Below are 23,511 nucleotides of genomic sequence, written 5' to 3' on the forward strand. Positions count from 1 at the left end.
GATCTTGCCCCACTGGGACTGTGGGGAGTCTGTGACAAAGAATGGGGAGGTGACTGTAACAACCAGCACATGGATCTTGGCAGACCAAGTTCGCAGCTGCATTGCCCAGTTGTAATCCTCACCAGTGGCTTTTTTATCTGTAGAACCAGGACAAGGGTGCACTCTGACCAGTGAACACAGTGGGGTACAGATCTGCCTGATTCTGATCCTGGAAGTTTTGCCCACCCCAGAGCCCAGTTTACCCACGCCCAAATAAGCAGCTGAGTCACAGCCCCACCCACCGTGGAGCATCTTCCAGCCCCATCAGACCAGAAGGGCCGGAGACAACTCCTGAAAGCTGTGTGGCCCGATGGCACTCTAGCCAAGAGGGGGCTGAGCAGGGCTAATCGCCCCAGAGCAAAGGCAGTACTGTGCTTCCCCTGCTACACACAAGCACAGTGATTAACTCCCAGACAGGCTGAGGGTAGCCCCTGGCCCCTGCCAATCACAGAACGTGTTTGGGAAACTGAAGAGTAGCCTAAAGCGGCCTCTCTCCGTCCCAGCCAGGCAAGGGAGTGGAGACGTAGCCCCACACGTGGAGAGTCTTTAGGCCCCATCTGACCGGAGGGCTAGCAAAAATTCCCGAAAGCTGTACAGCACAGCAGCACTGCAAGTGAGAGGCGGGCGAGCAGAGCTGATAGTTTACAGAGCAAAGCCAGTGGCCCTGCTCAGTCAGGGAACTTGAGATGTACTTCTGTTTGGGTTAAGACAATCAGAGCCTTACTGGCTTCAGAGCTACTTCTGTCACTGTGCCCAGGCAGAAAATCTTCATATGTAGCTCCACGCTTTGCCAAATACAGCCTTTGGCCGGTATGACCAGAGAACCTAACCAGAGCACACGGGAAGCTCCATAACCCGTCCACTGGGCTACAAAAGGTGACACCTGGACAGAAAGCAGAAGCCGCGGCCTCCCCCATCTGCAGGGCGTCACCTCCTAAGGGAATTCTGTGCACATTCTTGCCAATTCAGGTCCCCCAGCAGTGAGCTGCACAGACTCTGGACTTTGTCCTGCTGCCCTGCCAAGGCAGGAAAGCTAATTCACAGCCCAATCTGCTACGAATACAGTACCCAGTCCTAACTATCTAGTGAGTCTGACCAGAGAATCCAGGCAACTACAGCACCCTCCTACAGCCTCAGGTACGGAACCAAGCCACAGTTCTGTCCAACTGTTCTCCCCAAGCCTGTCCTCAGGGCTCAAACAGCCTTGTCCAAAAGCAGACTAACAGCAGGCTCTACTTACAAAAGGACGGTGCCAGCAGACACACCTGAAAACCCAAACTGAGCTGACTGATAAAGAACAATCTCTGCCACAACCAACCTACAAATCATAACGTTTGGAAGAGGAGCACAACTGAATGTGCAGATACCACCGTAAGGAAAAAAAGGATCACAAATAATCAGATAAATCTGACACCATCAAAGAAAACTACTAAAGCTCTAGCAAATGACCCTAAAGAAATGGAAATCAGTTAAACCGGCAGACCAAGAATTCAGAATAATTCTCTTAAGGTTTTTAGCAAATTACAAGAAAAGACAACTAAACAAAGTTAGAAAAACAATGCATGAACAAAATGTGAAGTTTGATAAGGAAACAGCAACCATCAAAGCAAACAAACAGAGGGGCGCCTGGGTGGCTCAGTTGGTTAGGCAACTGACTTCAGCTCAGGTCATGATCTCACAGTTCGTGAGTTCGAGCCCCGCGATGGGCTCTGTGCTGACAGCTCAGAGCCTGGAGCCTCCTTCAGATTCTGTGTCTCCTCCTCTCTCTACCCCTCCCCTGCTCATGCTCTGTGTCTCTGTCTCTCAATAATAAATAAACGTTAAAAAAAAAAATAAAAAACAAAACAAACAAAAACACCCCCTAGAAATCCTGGAGTTGAAAAATACAGTAAAATGAAATGAATTCAATAGTTTCAAAAGTTGACTGAACTATGCAAAAGGATCAGACACCTTGAGAATAGGACACTGGAAATTATGTAGTCAGAAAAGCAAGATGAAGAAAGAAAATGCCTATAGGAATTATGGGACACAATGAAAAAAGAAAACAACTACAATATTCACATTATGGTAATTCCAGAAGGAGAAGAGAAAGGGACAATAAGTGTATTTAAAGGAATAATGGCTGAAACTTCCTGAACCTGCAGAGAGAAATGCACATCCAGATCTATGAGGATAATTACTTGGTAATAAATTGCATGTGAATAGGGTTACCCTCAGTCATATCATAACTAAATTGTCAAAAGTCAAAAGAATTTTAAGAATAGCACAAATGATAAATTTCATATAAGAGAACTCCCATTAGAGTATCAATGGTTTGCTCAAAAGAAACTTTTCAGGCCAGGAGAGAATGGGATGACATTCAAAATACTGAAAGAAAATGAATGCTAACCAAGAATTCTATGCCCAGCAAAGCTGTCCTTCAGAAATAAAGAAGAGACAGAAAGTTTCCTGGATAAAACAAAAGCAAAAGGAGTTCAATACCATCAGATCTGTCTTACAAAAAAGGCTAAAAGGAGTTCTTTGAGTTGAAGTAAAAGTACACTGGTTAGCAACATAAAACATAAAAAGGTAGCATAAATCTCACTGGTAATGGTAAATAAATAGAGTTGAATTCTACAATATGACAACAGTGGTACATAATTCACTTACAAGTCTAGTTAAAAGGTTTCTTCTTTTTTAATATAGTAAAAATGGGGCAGCTGGGTGGCTCAGGGTTGGTTAAAGGCCCTACTTCTGCTCAGATAATGATCTCACAGTTTGTGAGTTCAAGCCCTACATCGGATTCTCTGTCTCCCTCTCTCTCTGCTCCTCCCCTGTGCAGTCTCTCTCAAAAATAAACATTAAAAATAAATAAAATAAAATAAAATATATTAAAAATAACCATAACTACAATAATCTAGCAATTATATAATATAAAAAAAAAACTGCAAACTGTAACAACAATGGTAAATTAGCAATGATTCTAATTTAAAGTCACCAGCTACATTAGCCCCTAAGAGTGTCAGCCTGTTCTTTGAAGCCAGCCACTGACTTCTCCTCTCTAGCTATCAAAGTCCTAAATGGCATCTTCCAAAAGAAGGCTGTTTTTTCTACATTGAAAATCTATTATTAGTATAGTCACTGTCATTAATTATCTTAGCTAGATCTCTTGGATAACTTGCTATAGTTTCTATATCAACATTTACTGCTTCACCTTGCACGATTATATTATAAAAATGGCTTCTTTCTTAAATCTCATGAACCAACCTCTCCTAGCATCAAACTTTTCTTCTGCGGCTTCCTGACCTCATTTAGCCTTCTTAGAATTGCAGAAAGTTAGGACCTAAAGAGAATGTTGTAGCTGGTTTGATCTTCTATCCAACCACTAAATCTTCTCCACATCAGCAGTAAGGCTGTTTGCTTTCTTATCATTTGTGTGTTCAATGGAGAAGCACTTTTCATTTCCTTCAAGAATTTTTCCTTTGCACTCACAACTTAGCTGCTTGGTGCAAGAGGCCTAGCTTTCAAGCTATCTTGGCTTTCAACATGATTTCTTCACTAAGCTTAATCATTTCTAGCTTTTGATTTGTTTTGTTTTTTAATCATTTCTAGCTTTTGATTCAAAATGAGACACGTGACTCTCCTTTCACTTGAACAGGCAGAGGTCCTTGTAGGGTTATTAACTGGCCTGGAACAGGCAAACCGAAGGAGGAGGAGGGAGACAGGGAATGGCCAGTTGGTGGAACAGTCAGAACACACCACAACACTCATCAATTAAGTCAGATGTCTTACATGGGCATAGCACATGGCACCTCCAAATAATTACAATAGTAACATCAAAGATCACTGATCACCAGAAAAAAACATAATGAAAAAGCTTGAAATACTGCAAGAATTACCAAAATACATAAACATGAAGTGAGCAAATACTGTTGGAAAAATGGCACTGATAGACTTGCTTGATGAGGGTTGCTATAAGCTTTCAATTTACAAAAAAACAAAAAACAAAACAAACAAACAAACAAAACCCAGTATCTGCCAAGTGCAATAAAGCAAAGTGCAACAAAACAAGGTGTGCCTTTACTTTATATCAGACAAAACAGACTGGAAATGATAAAAAGAGATGAAGACATTATAATGATAAAAGGGTCAATTTTTCAAGAAGATAGCATAATACTAAATATTTATGCACCCAACATTGGAATACCTACATATATAAAGCAAAAACTAACAGAGCTAAAGGAAAAATACAGTAATACAGTAACAGTTGGGGACTTTTAATACTGCACTCTCAACAATGAAGATAGGTTATCCAAAGGATCAGTAAGTAAACAGTGGACTTAAACAACACCAAATGGACCTAACACACATAAAAAGAAGAAAACAGACTCCTATATCCTAACATATATGTATTTATTTAGAACATTTATGCTTCTGTTCTATCCAACAACAGCAGAATACACATTCTTCTAGGACAGACCATAGGCTGGACCACAAAACAAGTCTCAGCAAATTAAAAAAAAACCCTGAAATCATACCAAGTACTTTCTCTGACCACAATGGCATCAAACTAGAAATCAGTAACAAGAAGAAAATTTGAAAATTCATAAAGAAATTAACACTTTCCTAAACAACCAATAGATCAAAGAAGAAATTAAAGCAGAACTAAAACTTTGAGATAAACAAAAATGGAAACACAACATACCAGAACTTGTGGGATGCAGCAAATGCAGTCCTAACAAGGAAGTTCACAGTAATAAATGCTTACATTAAGAAGCAAAAAAAGATCTCCAAATCAACTACCTAATTCTATGACTTAAGGAACTAGAAAAAGAACAAACTGAGCCCAAAGTTAGCAGAAGGAAAAAAAAAAAAAGATTAGAGCAGAAATAAAAGAGAGAAGAGAAAAATAATAGGAAAGATTAACAAACTAAGAGTTAGTTTTTGAAAAGAAAAAACTGACAAACCCCTAGACAGACTACCCAAGGGAATAAAAAAGAGAAAGGACTCACATCAACAAAATTGCAAATGAAAAAGGAAACCTTACAACTGATATCACAGTAATTCAAAGGATCATAACAGGCTACTATGCACTATACATGCCAACAAATTGGACAACCTAGAAGAAATGGAAAAATTCTTAGAAACATACAACTTAACAAGACTGAATCAGGAAGAAACAGAACATCTGAGTAACACTAATCAAAAATGAAGAGAAGGCCAGGACCAGATGGCTTGATTGATGAATTCTGCCAACTATTTAAAGAAAAATCAACACTCATTCTTCTCAAACTCTTCCAAAAAATGGAAGAGGAGGGAATACTCCCAAATTCCTTTTATAAGGCCAGCATTATCCTGATACCAAAATCAGGAAAGGATACTACTAGAAAAGAAAACTACAGGCAAATGCTCCTAATGAATATAGATGAAAAATTTCCAGTAAAATACTAGCAAACTGAATTCAGCAGCACATTAAAAGGATCATTCACCATGACCAAGTGGGATTTATCCCTGGAATGCAAAAATGTTTCAACATATGCAAATCAGTATATATATCACAGTAATAAAATGAAAGAATCATATGATCATTGCGATACACAAAGAAAAAAGCATCTGACAAAATTCAACATCCATGCATAATAAAAACTTTTAACAAATTAGGCACAGAAATAACATATATCACAATAGTAAAGGATATATATGACAAGGCTTCAACTAACATCATATTCAATGGTGAAAGGCTGAAAGCTCTTCCTCTAAGATAAGGAACAAGACAACAGTGCCTGCTCTCACCAATCCTTTTCAACATAGTACTAGAGGTCCTCGCTAAAGCAACCAGGCAAGAAAGAGAAATAAAAGGTCAGAATTGGAAAGGAAGAAGTAAAATTGTCTCTTTACAGATGACATGATTTAATATATAGAAAATCCTAAAGACTCAACCAAAAACCTGTTAGATCAATGAATTCAGTAAAGTTGCAGGATACAAAATTAACATATAAAAACCAGTAACATTTCTATATAATAACAACAAATTTTCTGCAAAAGAAATAAGTAAATCAATCCCATATACAACAGCATCAAAAACCAAATATTTAGGGATAAATTCAACTAAGAAAATGAAAGTCCTACTTTGAAAACTATGGGATATAAATGAAAGAAATCAAAGAAACAAATAAATGGAAAGGTATCCCATGTTCATGGATTAGAAGAATTAATATTATTAAACTATCAATACTACCAAAAACCATCTATAGATTCAATGCAATCCCTATTCAAGACGCCAATGACATTTTTTTACATAACTAGTAAAAAAACACTCCTAAAATATATACAAAACCACAAAAGACCCAGAATAGCCAAAGAAATTCTGTGAAAGAACAATGCAGGAAGCATCACATTTCCTGAAACACAGTATAATAGGGCATAAAAACAAACATACCAATGAAACAGAACCGAGAGGCGAAAATTAACCCAAGTACATATGACTAACTAATAAATGACAAGAGATCCAAGAATACTCAATGGAGAAAAGATCGTCTCTTCAATAAATGGTGCTGGGATGATAGGCTATTCACATGTAAAATAATAAAACTGGCCCCATATCTTACATTACTTGCAAAACTAACTCAAAATCAATTAAAGGTTTAAATATAAGACCTGAAACTATGAAATTCCTAGAAGAAAACAGGGGAATAAAGCCCCTTGACATGGGTCTTGGTAATTAATTTTTGGATAGGACTCCTAAAGCACAAGTAACAAAATAAAAAAACAGACAAATAAGACTACATCAAACTAAAAAGTTTCTGCACAGCAAAAGAAATCATCAACAAAGTGAAAAGACAATCTACCAAATGGGAAAAAATATTTGCAAGCCATATATCCAATAAGGGATTAATATCCAAAATATATAAAGAACTCATACAACTTGAGAGCAAAAAAACAGCCCATTTTAAAAGGACAAAGGACCTGAACAGACATTTCTGCAAAGAAATATATTTCAGGCCAGCAGATATATGAAAGGATGCTCAACATCACTAGTCATTAGGGAAATGCATTAAAACTACAATGAGATATTACTTCACACTTACTAGAAGGGCCATCATCAAAAAGATAGGTAACAAATGCTAGCATGGCTGTGAAGAAAATGGACTCTGTGTGCACTGTTGGTGGGACTGTAAAATGATACAGCCACTATGGAAAACAATAGGCAGCATCCTCAAAACATTAAAAACAGAACTACCATATGATCTAGTAATTCCATTTCTGGGAATGTAGTTAAACCTCAAATAAGGTGGGAATTAGGGGCACTGATCTCCCCACCCCATGCTCTTGAAAATCTGCATATAACTGCTGACTCCCCAAAAACTTTACTACTGTTGACTGGAAGCCTTACCAATAACATTGACAATTAACACATATCTTACATGCTATTTGTATTAACTATATTCTTATGGTAAGGCTAGAGAAAAGAAAATGTCAAGAAAAGCATAAGGGAAATACATTTCTAGTATTGTATTTATTGAAAAAAACGTGTATATAAATGGACCCACACAATTCAAACCCACATTATTCAAAGGTCATCATATAACCAAAGGAAACAAAAATGCTAACTCCAAAAGATATCTGCACCCCCATATTCACAGCAGTATTATTTACAATAGCCAAGACATGGAAACAATCCAAGTGTCCACCAATGGATGAAATGGAAAAGAAGTTGTGGTAGATATATATGGAATGGAAAACTATTCGGTCACAAAAAAAGAGGACATCCTGCCATTTGTGACAACATGAATGAACCCTGAAGACATTATGCTAAAGTGAAATAAGTCAAAGACAAATACTATATAATCTCACTCATAAGTGGAATCAAACCAAACCCAAACTCATAGAAAAAGAGATCAGACTGTGGTTACCAGAGGTGGAAGATCAGAGGAGAGGGGGCTTGGAGGAAAGATGTTGTAGAGTTACAAACTTCCAGTTATGCGATAAAGAAGTACTAGGGATGTAATGTATAACATGTTGTATGATATATAGGAAAGTTGGTAAAAGTTAATCCTAAGAGTTCTCATCACAAGAAGGAAATTCTTTTCCTTTCTTTTCTTTTTATTATATCTGAGAAGATGGATGTGACCTGAACCCACCAAGGTAATCATTTCACAATATATGTAAACCAAACCATCATGTTGTGCATCTTAAATTTACACAATTATGTACATCAATAATTTTTCAATAAAACTGAAAAAAAAAGTATAAAATGTTAAAAAAAAAAAATCACAAGTTTTGGGGCACCTGGGTGGCTCAGTTAGTTGAGCGTCTGACTTCAGCTCAGGTCATGATCTTGCAGTTTGTGAGTTTGAGCCCCGCGTTGGGCTCTGTGCTGACAGCTCAGAGCCTGGAGCCTGTTTCAGATTCTGTGTCTCCCTCTCTCTGCCCCTTCCCCACTCATGCTCTGTCTCTCTCATCTCTCAAAAATGAATAAACATTAAAAAAAAATTTTTTTTTAAAGAAACCACAAGTTTTCAGCATGGCGAGGGTCCAGGATGAAAGCAAAAAGAGGTAAAACTGGAGAGATCAGTTGCCTTAAGACTGTAAAATGTTCCATAGGCCAAACTAAGGACTTAGGTTTTTATCCTGTAGGTAAAAGGGAACCAAGGAAGAAAAGGGGGAAAAATGTATAATGTATTTAATCCTCCTTTAAAGGCAGAGTAAGAATTTTTTTTTTAATCTTCCTGGCAAGATAGAATAGGCAGCTCAAGTATAATCAGAAACAATGGATTTTCTAATAACTAAAGAGAGAAAAGTACATTAGCTAATTCTGTTTCATTACTTTGGCTGAAAGAGCAAACCCAGTTGTCAAATCTCAAAAACATTCCTCCTCCTCAAGGGCTTCCACACAGCTAGGCACCTTGTGGTCTGTGTGACACTCAGCCCTGTCTCCTGCCCCTGCTTCCCCTCTGCCATCCTTCGGTTAGTTATAACCTGTGCGGGAGAAACCACCCACACTCCCATTAGGTAATTCTTCTCCTCTCCACACAGCCTGTCCAACTGCATCCCCCGTTCCACGACTGCAAATCCCAGTCTTAAGCGAACGCAACTATAAAGCTTACTGCCCTAAAAATTTGTTTTTGACATCAGCTGGCCCTAGGTGCCATAAAGTAATTCTTTTTGACAAATGTTTGTCGATAGGCATATTCTTCATCCACTACTTCAAACTTTCATTACCTTCTTAAAATCTGCAATCCAGCTTCCACTCATCAAATGACTGAGCCCAAAGAGACATTAAGTAAGGAACACATGAAGTTCCCTATGTTTTCTTTATTCATCTCTGCCCCCCGCCCCCACATTTCTCCTTAACTTCTCTCAGAAGAAAGTCACTCCACCTACACAAGGTCAGCATCTTCTAACTAGATCCCATCCCTCTCATCTCCTCAGTGGGAACTATCATCAATGACTCTGTCTCTATTTTCTATTCCTCCTCCTCTACACCTGTTTTCCCTCTGACCTTGAATTTGCCTCCAGTTCTCACCTTCTTTCTACATCCCTTTTCACCGAACACTTAGAACTATCTGGCTCTATTTTCTCACCATTCTTCATTCCCGTAATGCCAAAGCTAATGGACACTTTTCAGTCCTGAATTTTATTTGAACCTCTGTGGCATTTAACACGGGTGATGAATACTACCTAAAACTTCTCTGCTTCTCTTTATCTGTGGCCCTTAAGTCTCCATCCACCCATACACCCCTTATATTTATTTATGTACTGGTGTTCCCTTGATATTCTTCCCACTCTTCACTCTCCCCAGACAAGCTCATTCTTATTTATAAATTAGACTACCACCTATATGACGTGGGCTTTGAAAGGAGTATTTCCATCAAGTCAACAGACAATCTCCATTTGAGTATTATTCCAGAGTCACCGTAATCTAATGTTTTCAAATTTTAACACTGGCTCCCTGTATACCCCTGCCCTATCTTCCTCCCAACCTTCAAGTCTCCTTTAAAGGTCCTCTCATGCACGGTTTAAAAAACAACAACAACAAAGGTTTTCTGTGAGGACTAATGGTATTTCCTTCTATCCAATTAAGATATAGAATCACAGAGCCATGCCAATTCTATTTCCTTAATCTCTTTCATTTCCAAATCCTCTCTTCCATCTATACCTTGATTTAAACTGTTTATCTCTCATTAAGTCTATTCCAACAGTTTCTGTCTTATAACCCAAATCTCACTTCCCTCATATCCACCTTTCACAGTTATCAAAATAATTTTTTTTTAATGAGAGAGAGAGAGAGAGAGAGAGAGAGAGAGAGAGAGAGAGAGAGAAAATCCCAAGCAGGCTCCATGCTCAGTACTGGGTCCAACGTGGGGCTCAATCTCATGACCCTGAGATCATCACCTGAGTCGATATCAAGAGTTGAATGCTTAACCAACTGAGCCACGCAGATGCCCCTCAAAATAATTTTCTTTTTTTTTTGATGTTTATTTTTGAGAGAGAGAGAGAGAGAGAGAGAGAGAGCAAGCAAGCGGGGGAGGGGCAGAGAGAGAGGGAATCACAGAATCTGGAGCAGGCTCCAGGCTCTGAGCTGTCAGCACAGAGCCCAACGCAGGGCTCGAACCCATGAACCACAGGATCATGACGTGAGCTGAAGTCAGATGCTTAACTGACTGAGCCACCCAGGTGCCCCTTACAATAATCTTTCTAATGAGATAGTCTTACTACTCTCCTACCTAATTTGAGCCAACAGCTCCTCAGTGCCTACCTCTTAAAGTCCAAACTCCTTAACCTACAATGTTAGGCCTTTTCCCTACTATTTTCTCAAAATTCAGCGTCTTGTACATCCTAACACCCTTTGTCCCCAGCCTTCTTCCTGAAATGCCAGCCAAACTGAACTCTCAACACTTTTTTGTTTCTGTGTACCTGAAATGCCCATCCCCAATTATATCCACACAGAAAACTATCCTTCATCACTTAAATTTTTCTCTTTGTGAAATCGCCACTGATGCTGCAAAGCAGAGCGGGGAAACTTGTTTTCTGCTGCTTTGACACACAGGCCATTTTTCTGATACATTGGTTACCACGATATAACTTTATGTCTGTCCTTTCCACAAAAGGAACTGCCACAGAGCCATGTTCAGTAAATGTTTATTAAATTAATAAACAAACTAACTAATAGAGTACAGAGTGCCCAAAAAGGTTTAAATTACAACGAAAGCTATTCTCTCTGTTACCTTTATATGTTCAATCAGTGGTTGACTAGGGAGAAATTGAAATTAAGCATAGCTAAAAATGCTATACATGGAAATAATTAGAGGACATTGGTGGTTTTTTTGTTGATACCTGTGGTTTTAGTCTTCCCTAAGGCTGTAGCATTTCTGTACTGCAAAGTGGTAACAGCCACTCCCCAAAGACACCCATACTACTGACTGTCAACGTGTTATGTAGCAAAGTATAAAGTAGGAATAAATCAGCTATAATTCAATTTACCTCTGCTAGATCTGGATTTAGATATTAAGCAATAATTAAAGAAATATTTATTATCAGGCACTAACCATTAGTACTGCAAAGATCTTCCTTAGTCCAGGCCAAAAGGGGAGGTATACATTGAGCAATGAATTCTTTCTTGTCTTCTTTTGACAAAAACGGACAGAGACTTTGAATGGTATGCATATTGCCTTCCGTTAGTGGGAAAAACCTGTTTAAAGGAAAGGAAAAGTATGAATTATATTTATCCTAAATATGCAGTTATTTCACAAAATTCCTGCCCTTCAAAATATTCAAGAAAACTAATAACTCCACTATATAAAATAACTGTATAGGAAAAAAAAAAGAAACTATGAAAAGAGATTGACAGCTGCTGATTCTTAATGATGAGATTGTGGATATTTTTTACTGCTTCTCTTTTTTACATGTTTCTAATTTTTATTTATCAAAAAAATTTTTTTTACTGTTCATTTATTTTAAGAGAGAGAGAGAGAGAGAGAGAGAGAGAGAGAGAGAGAGAAAATGAGCAGGGGAGGGGCAGAGAAGAGGGAGAGAGAGAATCCCAAGCAGGCTCTGTGCTGTCAGCACAAAGGCCAACGCAGAGCTCAATTCACAAACCGTGAGATCATGACCTGAGCTAAAACTAAGAGATGTTTAACTGACTAAGCCATCCAGGCAACCCCCAAAATGAACTATTTCTAAGCGTACAGTTCAGTAGTGGTAAGTACATTCCACCTGCTGTGCAACCAATCTCCAGAAGTCTCTTCCTTTCACCAAACTGAAACTCTACCCATGAGGGGCACTTGACTGGCTCAGTCTATACAGAATACAACTCTTGATCTTGGGGGTTGTGAGTTCAAGCCCCACACCAGGTTCTGAGATTGCTTAGAAATAAAATCTTAAAACAACAACAACAACAACAACAACAACAAACAAAAAAAACTACCTATGAAACAAGAACTCCTCATTTCCTCTCACCTCAGGCCCTGGCAACCACCATTCTACTTTCTGTCTCTCTGAATCGGACTACCTTAGGTATCTCCCAGAAGTGGACCATATAATATCTGTCATTTATGATTGGCTTATTCTATTTAGCATAATGTCCTCATGGTTTATCCATGTTGTATCATGTGCCAGAATTTCCTTCCTTTTCAAGGCTAAATAATATTCCATTGTATGTATATACCATATTTTCGTTTATCCATTCATCTGTCGATGGGCTCGTGGGTTGCCAGAAGTTTTCACTTTTACAAAATCACTTCTTTTATAGATTCTGGGTTTTTGTGCTTTGCTTAAGATCTTCCCCATATCAAGATTATACAGAGCTTCTTAATTTCCTTTAATACTTTTATAGGTCTGCTCTTTACATTTAGCTTTCATTTGGACTTCAGTCTTGTGTATAATGTGAGAGAGGCACCTCACTATTTTTTTCAAACACATATCCAATTTTCCTAACATCATCTAATATTCACTCACCTCACCGATTTGTGGGATTTATTTATTTATTTATTTATTTGAGACAGAGACAGACAGAGACAGAGTACGAGTGGGGGACAGGCAGAGAGAGAAGAAGACACAGAATCCGAAGCAGGCTCCAGGCTCTGGCCTATCAGCACAGAGTCCGACGTGGGGCTTGAAGCCACAAACAGTGAGATCATGACTTGAGCCAAAGTTGGATGCTTAACCAACTGAGCCACTCAGGCACCCCACTCACCTCACTGATTTGAAAGGCCACCTATGGCTCAGTCTCTGGATTCTGTGTCTTGATCCACTGATTTGTCTATTCACCAATTTAATTCTGCTTAATTATTGTATTGGTAAGACAATTCCTTTTCACTTTTATCTTTCAGAATTTTCCTACCTATTCTTGAGCATTTTTTCCTTCAAATGCATACTGTGTTTAGAGCAGTTTGTCAAGTTTTTCAAAATATATTGCTGGAATTTTTATTGAGATTGCATTGCAATTACAGATCGATACAACCATTTTTACAATTTAGCTTCCTACCTTTTTTGTAATCTTTACTAAAATTTCATAATTGCATTTTTGTTGTTAAATTTATTTCTAGGTATAGTTTTGTTGTCATTGTGAATAGAATCTTTTTTCCCATGACATTTTTAATTATTACTACTGAATAAGAAAGTTTCTGATTTTTCTGTCAAGTATATATATCCATATTAGTAATTAATTCTAATACGTCTCCAGTTAATTCCCTGTTGCTTTCATAATCAGAAAAATTAAATTATGCTGAATAAAAAAGCTAATATCGAAAGATCATATGCTGCATGATTCCATTTATATAACTTAACTAAATGGTAAAAAGAACAGATTACTGGTTGCAAGAGATGAGAATGGGAAAAAGAAAGGTGGCCTGGCTGTGAAAGGGTAACACAAGAGGTCCCTGTGGTAACACTGTTCTGTCTATTGGTCTGTGGTGGCGTCACACATGGGATCTACACAGAACACACACACAAATAAGTACATGTAAACTTGGTCAGTGGATTGTATTGATGTCATTTTCTTATTGTAAACCTGTATTAAGGTTATGCAAAACAGTACCACTGAGGGAAACTCAATGAAGGGTATATGGAATCTCTTTATATTATTTCTTACAATTGCTTGTAAATCTATAACTACCTTAAAATAACAAGTTTAAAAAAATTTTAAATAAGAAAAAATTGAAACTTATTTCATGATTTTAGTGTACAAGATCATATACATATCATTTCAGAATTCTTCTTGGTAAACCAGTAAATTCAAAATGCCTCTTGGTAAATTTCAACTAAATGTTTGAGGTTCAGCCTCTCTAATATGACCAACTCTAGAACTCTAGTATGCCCAACCCCACAATCTATTTCTTTGTCTTAAGAACACATTTATTGCATTTCTAGAATATATTTCAATAGGATGATCCTTACTAAAGCAAAGGATAAGTAACTTTCCCTATCACTTCCAAACAGCAAATAAAGTAACAGAAGAAGGATATTAGGGAGAGGTAAAAGAAAGATTTCTACCAAAAAGATTTCTGAGGAAAAGAGAGCAAGTTAACAAAATGCTACCTTTTTAAACCAAGTACAAAATTCCACAACAAAATATTATAAAGTTTAAAATGCTTATAAATGAGAAGGTGTGTCCCAAACCTAAAATAATTTAAATTGTTTTAAAGTCTTTAATCTCATTTCCTTGAATTTCCGCATTTCTTAAACCTTGTTTCCTTGACTGATATAGAGATTATTCATTAGTTGGGCTTGCCAAAGTGACCAAATACAGCAAATTACAAAGTATAAACATTTTAAATCAGAATACCCTTCTTTTCTCCTATAATGCCGTTTTACTTCATCAGATGAAACACTTCGGGAAAGGATCAACTTAGCAATAATAAGAGACCAAAGGGTGCCATTTTCCATGGATCTAAAAAAAGAAAAAAAAATCCACTTTCAAAGTGTTTACAACTTTTACCATTTATCTGGATTCCTTTTACGGAATTAAATCAATCACCTTGTGAGGGTATCAATTCACTCAGGGCTTTTACCCCCGAATAGCTGCCATTACTGAAAAGACTGGGAGCCTAGCTTTCCAACACTCCTTTACAACTCGTACTGAGCTCTCATCCCAAAGCCCTTCAAATCCTAATAGAGGAGAGCAGGTTTGAGGATCAGAGACGGTAGCCAGAAAAAGGACATATCCCAGAGGACACCAAGCCTGGTTAATGTTGAAGAACCAAGGAGGTATTCATATCTACTGGGGGAAAGTTCTGAGTGTCCTAGAGTATGTAGATGGAGACTGCAGAGAAAAGCTCAGCCTTGGACCTCTGATAAGGCAAAGCATATTCAAAACATCACAGGCAAGTGAAAAACAAAGAGAGGCAGTTCAACACAGTAACTTCAATAAACTCCCGTCAATTAAGGGGAAGGTTTTGTGTTTATAATCTTAAGACATATCTGTAACAACATGCAAAGTATAAGGTTTGAGAGTAGCGGGAAGGATGGATCACAGATGACAAAACAACTTCTACAAGGCTTCTATGTCTTTCATTGTCATCTGCCCCATTCCTCAATGTAATTTATGGATTTAAGAACACAGGCAAAGTTCAAATATCTCCCTAGATGAATAAATCAAGTACTCAGAATCCATGAAGTACTTATTATTAAGAACTGGGTTTAATTTAAATCAACCCTCTGAAAGATTAGCATGAAGTGAGCTTAACATTTTACAGAAACAAAGCCAAAAGCCAGTAAAACAATCATATAAAAACGGAAGCTGAAAGGGATTCTTACCTGTTAAATAGCAGCTGTAAAAGGCCAGAGGTATTACCAAGTCCACATAAGTTATCATATGTAATATTCATCTTTTGAAGCATTTCACAAAACCCAGTTAGAAAAATAGGGGGATTGTCTAATTCTTCATACCACTGCAGTGAATAGAGCAGTTCTGCAACTACAGAATGGACAACACATTATCAAGTGGACTCTGTGAAGGAACTTTTGATCATTTTCATTTCACCGCCCCATTTTCAAATACTGCTACGCCTGCCAGTCTCAAAATATCTGTGAACTGATTTCTAAATCTGCTTTGAGATGTTCAGTGATAACGAAAACTGAGAACATTTGTCTGATACAAAATGCCACTCTTCTCCCAAATCTTATTTGGTCCCTTTTCTAATCAGTGAACAATGTGACAGGGCCTAAGTTACCAGAGATAATGGAAGAATTTCCTACTCTTTTTGCCACAGGTGGTAACAAGTTACACACAGGACAAACAACTAAGGGCCCCAAGACCTGAGATGAGAAGTTCAAGCCAATGTGTTAAGAAATGGGAAACACCATGATATAGTAAACAGGGCATGGACCTCGGTGAAAGACTGGTCTGGACTCAAATTGAGCTGTGTGCATAGTCAGCAATTAGAATACTAAAATCTAGCTCAGGGACTGCTGTGAGAATTAAATGACCAAGAATCTCTCACAAAACCTAGCACATCATAGGTTTTAACACACAATTATCACAAGTCTGTTTTATAAAGCCATTTATGGACTTTGGAGTCAGAAGACTTGAGACCTGGTTTAAAAATCTAATCCTATCCCTTACAAGCTAAGTACCTCTAATCAAGTCAAGCTAAGAAAACCAGGTAACAAAAACCATAATAATAATATCTGACAGGGTTGATAAGAAGCTTAAATACATAATGTTGTCAGTTTGTAATTAGTAACACACGCCACAAAAACACACTATTGCAACTGCAGGCTAATCTCCTTGCCCTTTACTGCATGTGGAGTTGGCAAATCAAGAAGTATTCCAGCTTTCTTCCACAGGGCATATATTTTCCTCTAGTAGCTATGCTACAGCTGAAGTTTTACAAACAAGACTGACAGAGAAATTATGCAAAACTTCTACCTTTAACACCATTTTGTTTAGGTCACACTGCTACTTACAATTCTACACCATTTCCTGGAATGGGGGAATTTTAAGTCCTAAATCCCCACGGGATTCAACATTTGGACCTCCACTTGCCAGGAAAAAAATATATATCTACATACATACCTATGTATCCCTATCAACACGAAGGTATAGTGTTTTAAATCACAATCCATGATGAAACATTAAACTCAACCATTTTCTTTAGAATTATGCGCCATAGGACCTAGTACTGATGTCTCGCCAGCTTAAGTAACTGATCTTGTAACAAATTCTGCTCTACAGCTAACAAGATTATAGAAAATTTCAGTATGTTTTCATCCGATTTGCAATTTACCATTCATCATTTAAGTAACCTCAAGTTTCTCATCACTACAATAGTTAATAGGAATGGAAGATTCTTGATTTTTTAAAGATTTAAATTGCAGAGTAATCAAAAGTATTTCAAAATTATACTTAACACAAATTATTTCAAAACAATGCTATTATATCTGAATGCTCATATATACTTACTTATTTTCTCAAGCTCATTATTTTCTAGGACTATTTCCTTTTTCAGTGCAACTAATATCATTTTGCTCAATAATGCTGAAGTACACAAATGGCTGGGAAGTTTCTTTGCATCTTGTTCTTTAAAATCTGTTTTGAAACACTCATAATTCAAACTCAATCTTCCTTCTAAAAGAGGTCTATGCAACCACTGTAAAAAGAATACATTCAATTATATACAAAAATCATTAGATATTCTAAATTATTTACTATCTCTGCAAGTAAGACAGGGAACAAAAATGAGCTTATCAATCTTCACAATGTTATTAGAATAACTTCAAAAATGAAGTTATTACTAGTTTATCAATAAAATCACAGAAGCCTAGAAGTTTGGGTTTTGCTTCAGGAAATTATCAACATGTGTATTTCTTTAAGACTCCTTCAGGACAGAACTAGATCTAATTCACCTCGTACCGTGGCAACTGCCAGTGTCTCACAAACAACAAACATCCAATATGTGAGCATTCAGAGACGTAAAGGCAAAGCAAGATACTCGTTTCATTTACCTTTTTTTCTCCCAAGGATAAAACAAAAGATATTCATTTTGTTCAATTTTTTCCCTTCTCCAGAATAAAATTAAAATGTTTAAGCTTGCATGAAGTCCAAACTTCAGAACGAGATAAGCACTGTCCAATCTCAAACATACCTGCATTGGAAGAGACTGTCTCATCTTTTCCCATTCACTGTTGCTTGGCATTACACTTCCAATATAAACTCCCAGAAGATTAGTATCTTCACTTTCTAGAAGCATATTTAGCAAGTCATCAACAGCACACAAGAGGACTTGAAGACTGAAAATAATGCAAACAATGTGACAATCATGGTTATGCTATGACTAACTTGAGCACTCTGCTATACACTAAATACTATGGCAGGGAACACTTTACCTGAACAAAAAGACCAGTAAAAATGAAATTAAGCAAGTCCTTTACCCTGTATCTGACATACACACCATCAAATTGGGGATTTAATACAACATTTATAGTTTGAAATTGAGTGCTGCTTCTGTATCAGAATGAAGGGAACTTGACCTATTTTGGAAAAGGTATTTCAGAAACACAACTACCTCATTATATGGGGGGAGAAGCCATGACAATCAGAAAAAGATATGACCCAACCCTAAAAGTCTCTGGATGCCTTCTCTTCGTTTTCACTTCTATAAATGGATTTAGGTATGTGGTGTGAAATATATTTGCAATTCAACATCTTAAAACAGAGGCTACCAGGGCCCCAAAATTAAACAATGAAGAATAACCACGATGTGTGGTAGTCATGGGAGGTTATGGTTATAATCCACACCAGCCCACAAGACACAGGATAGCACTACGATCACGTCACCAGCATAAATTAGGAGTCCAGCAGATATAACAAATCATTCTTGAATTGAGTTTAAATTGATGATCATTAAAACAAATTCCTTTTGGAAAAATATTTTTGTCTGGGTCTTCTCTTAAGAGTCCCGTAGATTTCTTACATAACAAGTCATTTTTCATAGATAGGCTGTAATTTAAAGACAGTGATCAGGTATTGAAGAGATACTGTGCAAATGAGTACAAAAAAAGTTACCTTTTGATATCCAAAGATGAAGACTGAACTTGGTTCTTCAGCCACAGAGCAGACAAACATAGGAAGGTACTCTGTTTACATGTACTGCCAGTTTGGTGGGTCAATAAATTCACACCAGAGAGCCAAGTATTTTTCAGTTTACAGACAAGAAAGTCTAAAATCAAGATGTCAACAGTAATTTGTAATCCCTGCGAAGCAACTATAACCAGTACAAAATGTATGAAATAGCTCAATGCAGACCTGAGATTTTTAAGGTACCGTTAAAAATGGAAAATATAAAATTACCATTTAATTGCCAAAACAAAATAACTATGTCATAAATATGCAATAATACAAACTAGCTCATGCCATATAAATGTAAACATGTTAAGATTTTTAAAGTTAGCTCTTTTCTACTCTTATTTACAAGAGCATTATCCTTTTGGAGATGTGAAAAATATTACACCTTTTCCGAACAGAGTAGTATGAAAGAAAGGGTTGGGGAGGAGGGCTCTCTATCGATACTAGTGTTTTTTAAAATGCCTTTCATAATTCTCAACATATAAGGCAATATAGTCCTTACAAAGGCAATTTCAGTTTTATTTTGATATATACCAAGAGTGAATAAGAGAAGGACATATTAATATACCCTCCTTTATGAATGTGGAAACTGGAGCATCAAGAAATTAAACAACTTGCCAAACAACAGCTCCTAAGTGAAAGGGCTAAGATTCTAACTCATCTATCATAGCCCCTTCCAAAACTGTTTCTTTGATATCAAGAAAGAATTTAGACATAAGGTCTACATATACCTTTGACTTGGTTTCTAAAGCTGAAAGTGTTTAAGATTTGTAGCCCTCTACTCAAAATGCTTTCAACTTTCAAGTACATTATGATTCAATTAATAAAGCCTGGGCACTTACACTATGAAGGTCAGAGCCGGAGATTCCCAACAAAACATTTGAGCAGTAGGCTATTACCTGGCAAATGTGTTTGTTCTTTGTTCTGAGCACATAACTGAAAGAGAGTTAATAATAAGTCTTCAGAGGATGGCATTAGCAAGCATCCTTTTGCTGAGCTGAAATAGTTATAGGCCACATCACAGATAAAAGACACTGATGAATCATTATTTTCAGCTTCTGACAATTCCTTTACTTTGGATAAAGTTTCATGAAGTTTAACAATAATTCTTTCAACATATACTTCTCCAATCAAGTAATCTAGAGAAAAAAAGTTCACACAAACAAAAAATTAAAAAATATTAACAGTGTGTTTTTTAAAATCTTACTTTGGGTTAACAACCACTTAAGTCTTTCCATGTGTTTAAAAAAAAAATTATGTATTAGACAAAAGAAAATTGTATCAACAAATCAATCTGATCTCTCACACATAAAAACTCTCATGTAAAAGAGCAGTTTTATATTAAGTTAAAAAAATAATAAAAAAAAGCACAATGCTCTATACAATTAGTGAATAACTTTGCTAAACTCAAAACCCTTTAAAATGTAAAACTTTTTAAAAATATTAAAATGTCTTCCAAGTCATGCTACAAGGCTTAAATATTTAGGGTGCTTACAAAATTAAAATAGCTGCATGAATTAAGTCTTGTTATTCTCAACCAATAACATACAGACTTTGTAACATGGAATCCCTTCCAAAAGTGAAAACTTTATTGCCTACTAAAAAACAAAAGCCCTATTTCTGCTTACCATTTTTAACATGTTGGGATAATACCAAGCTTAGAAGAGCCCATCTCTCCGAGAAGTAAGAATCAGAAGATACTGTGGATTCCAAGTCCTTATGACAAAGATGATCTGCCAGGGTTACCAATTTCTCTCCAAGGATATCTCCTTTTAGCCAAGGAGTTACTAAAGCATGTTTATCTGAACTAGAACATGCCTAAAACCATAAAATTAAAGCAAAAATTTTCAAGATCAAAAAGCATATCTGCCTATACTACTTGTACCATATTACCTCCCTTCGTCATCATGACCCCAACACTAGCCCCCACTCCTCCTCAAGTTCTAAGGTGGCTGATATCGTCTCTGTTCCCCACTAAGCCTTGCTTACATACATTTTCAGGCTTTTTTTCAGGCTATTTTCCCAGCCATAAATATTCTCTCTCTTCTTTATCAAAATCCCATCCATTCTTTGAGAATCATTACAAAGCCAACCTGCTTTATGAAGGCTCCCCCATCCACTCAAGCCCATACTTGTAACTGCTTTGCTCTGAATTTCTAAAGCACTTACTGGATTTTATTATTATTTATAATGTTTCATCTGTGTATGTCTTGTTTCCAATGAGATTGTAAGTTCCTTGAGAGCAGAGACTGTCTTAAACTTCTTTGATACCTGCTATCAACACTGCAGATATGTTCAATGAATAACGAACGGACGAACTTTGAAGACAGATTTTAAAATGCTCTATGTATTACATTTTTGTTCATTAATTTTACTAAAATTAAAGAACAATATTTAATAGTGGTAAATACTTCAATATGAACAATGGGACATATTTCCCCAAATTCTCTGCAATAGTAACTGGGGCCAGATAGCTAACAGCAACTGGTTTATTTTCATGGGGTGGGGAAGCAAGGAAAAAAAAAAAAAAAAAAAACACAAAAAACTGTAAATCCACCCCCAAAAGCATGCTGATCCATGTTCCCAGAGCTTCTTTTGCTTTAAGGGCTGATAAGAAAGGAATTTGCAACTTGGTTCATTTCAAAGCAATCTGGAAAAAAAAAACAAAAAACCAAGTGCGGATTGGGTAGTGCCTAAAAACTGTTTGTTCTTTATTAAAAAACTGTAGGTAACCTGGGCTTTTATTTTGCCCAAGCTTTTCCAATCTTCTGGCTTTATGATCCTGGACAAATCTCTTAACCAATTTGGGCCTATTTCCTATTTTAAAAATGAAGATTAACCTAGAAAATCACTAACGGCCTTTTCTGATTACAAAATGCAGATTGTTTTTAAAGAAGCTAAGTTTATGACTCTGATCATAAAGTATAAAGTTGCATAAAAACAAAGAAATCTGGAGTTTAGATGGCTATAATATTGGTTTTCCTAACACAGTTTACTAAATAAAACCCATTTATTTTATTGAATCTAGGAAATAAACTTTTGAGTAAAATGTCTCTCAAACTAGATATGATGTACAATACTCATTTTAACATATCCATAGAAAGAACCTCACCAGCTTTAAGGGGATGGAGACATCAGTTAGTCATGGAAGTACAGGAGGCAAACACTGGCCATGAACTTCTAAATACTGCCCAGGAAGAAAATAGTCTTCCCAAAGGTTAGGAGTATTTGAGCTAACCAGCAGGCACATTCCTAAGTTGCAAATGGGTATCAGTCTTCTCTTATCAAATTACTAACTCCCTTTGCTCTAATTCTAGACTTACCAAGTAGATTTCTGATAATTTGGCTTTTCATGTAACCTGCCTACAGAGAGAGAAGGTACTGGGTAAACTAATATAAATGCTGTACTTCATACGTTCTATTTCTCATTGAAAAACAGTAAATTAATATTCTGTATTTATTTTGTAAAAATAAACTATTGAGGGAAATAGGGAGTCACTGTTCAGCGGGCACAGAGTTTCAGTTTTGCAAGATAAATTCTGGAGACTGGTTCACAATAAGAATATACTTAACACTACTGAACTGTAAACTCAGAGTTAAGATGGTACATTTTGCTATGGGCTTTTACCATAATTTAAAAAGAAACTTGTAAATTAAGGAGTTATCTGTGTATGTGAATTTTAAAAATAATAAAAAATGCTAAAAAAAGAATTTTAGGTAACTTAACAGTGCAAAAAAAATCCCCCCATTTCTATGGTTAAAAAGTGTTACATCACTTACATCTTCATTGGGGAAAAATACTTTAAAACTTCTAAATTGCTTATGTTCCTTGATTTCTTTTCATTATTTTCATCACTAATTTTCTTATTTAGTCAAGTGGCAATCAGACAAAGTCTGAAAGATTTTAATTTGTCTGTATAGTATTCCAAAGCAGGACAAATTTAATTTCTGAGGTGTTCGAGCCAAAGCTAAAACCTCTCAATCTACTTCTATAGAAGAAAAAATAACTAGGATAAGAGTAGAAACCTGTAGTCTTAATTTAAAGATAACCAAATATTTAGTTCTCCCTTTGTTATCTTCCCAGGAAGATACTGGATTTACCAGAGCCTTTTCAGTCTTTGCTGATATTCCTAACCAGAAAAATAATACTACAGAAAGGTAAACACCTAAACCTAAAGCCTTCCCAGGTTATGGGAAGAAAGCTACAATAATAAAGAAGTTTTCTAACACAGACACTTGACCACATACCAGCATGTGAATATGACTAGTTTTAACTTCTCTGTACTCATAAATGCAAAAAAAGGAGGAAAAGAAAAAAAAATCCCTAAGATACCTTTTCAATGACCTGAAGAATAGAATTCCATTTCAGATTCCCCTGAAAGAGAAAAAAGAGTTAGAAATAAATTTTTAGAAGGAAAGAAGTCACT

The 23,511-nt window shown here is 36.5% G+C and overlaps 1 protein-coding gene and 1 long non-coding RNA gene across 2 annotated transcripts in view; both read right to left on the reverse strand.

Moving 5' to 3' along the window:
- Positions 1 to 23,511, reverse strand: part of LTN1 (listerin E3 ubiquitin protein ligase 1) — a 70,968-nt gene that overhangs the window by 14,946 nt on the left and 32,511 nt on the right. Inside the window, exons 13-21 of the mRNA XM_047876147.1 lie at positions 23,418 to 23,459; positions 20,713 to 20,902; positions 19,984 to 20,223; positions 19,025 to 19,178; positions 18,105 to 18,249; positions 17,423 to 17,609; positions 15,775 to 15,934; positions 14,804 to 14,908; positions 11,568 to 11,710 (exon numbers count right to left, since the gene is read on the reverse strand). Coding sequence (XP_047732103.1) covers positions 11,568 to 11,710; positions 14,804 to 14,908; positions 15,775 to 15,934; positions 17,423 to 17,609; positions 18,105 to 18,249; positions 19,025 to 19,178; positions 19,984 to 20,223; positions 20,713 to 20,902; positions 23,418 to 23,459 — 1,366 coding nt within the window. The remainder of the gene's footprint in view (positions 1 to 11,567; positions 11,711 to 14,803; positions 14,909 to 15,774; positions 15,935 to 17,422; positions 17,610 to 18,104; positions 18,250 to 19,024; positions 19,179 to 19,983; positions 20,224 to 20,712; positions 20,903 to 23,417; positions 23,460 to 23,511) is intronic.
- LOC125175517 (uncharacterized) lies at positions 21,560 to 23,403 on the reverse strand. The gene is made up of 2 exons (XR_007155853.1): positions 22,408 to 23,403; positions 21,560 to 21,734 (listed from the first exon to the last, which is right to left on the reverse strand). It is a non-coding gene; the product is annotated as an uncharacterized LOC125175517 (long non-coding RNA).

The sequence above is a fragment of the Prionailurus viverrinus genome, chromosome C2, assembly GCF_022837055.1.
Source record: "Prionailurus viverrinus isolate Anna chromosome C2, UM_Priviv_1.0, whole genome shotgun sequence".
Taxonomy (NCBI): domain Eukaryota; kingdom Metazoa; phylum Chordata; class Mammalia; order Carnivora; family Felidae; genus Prionailurus; species Prionailurus viverrinus.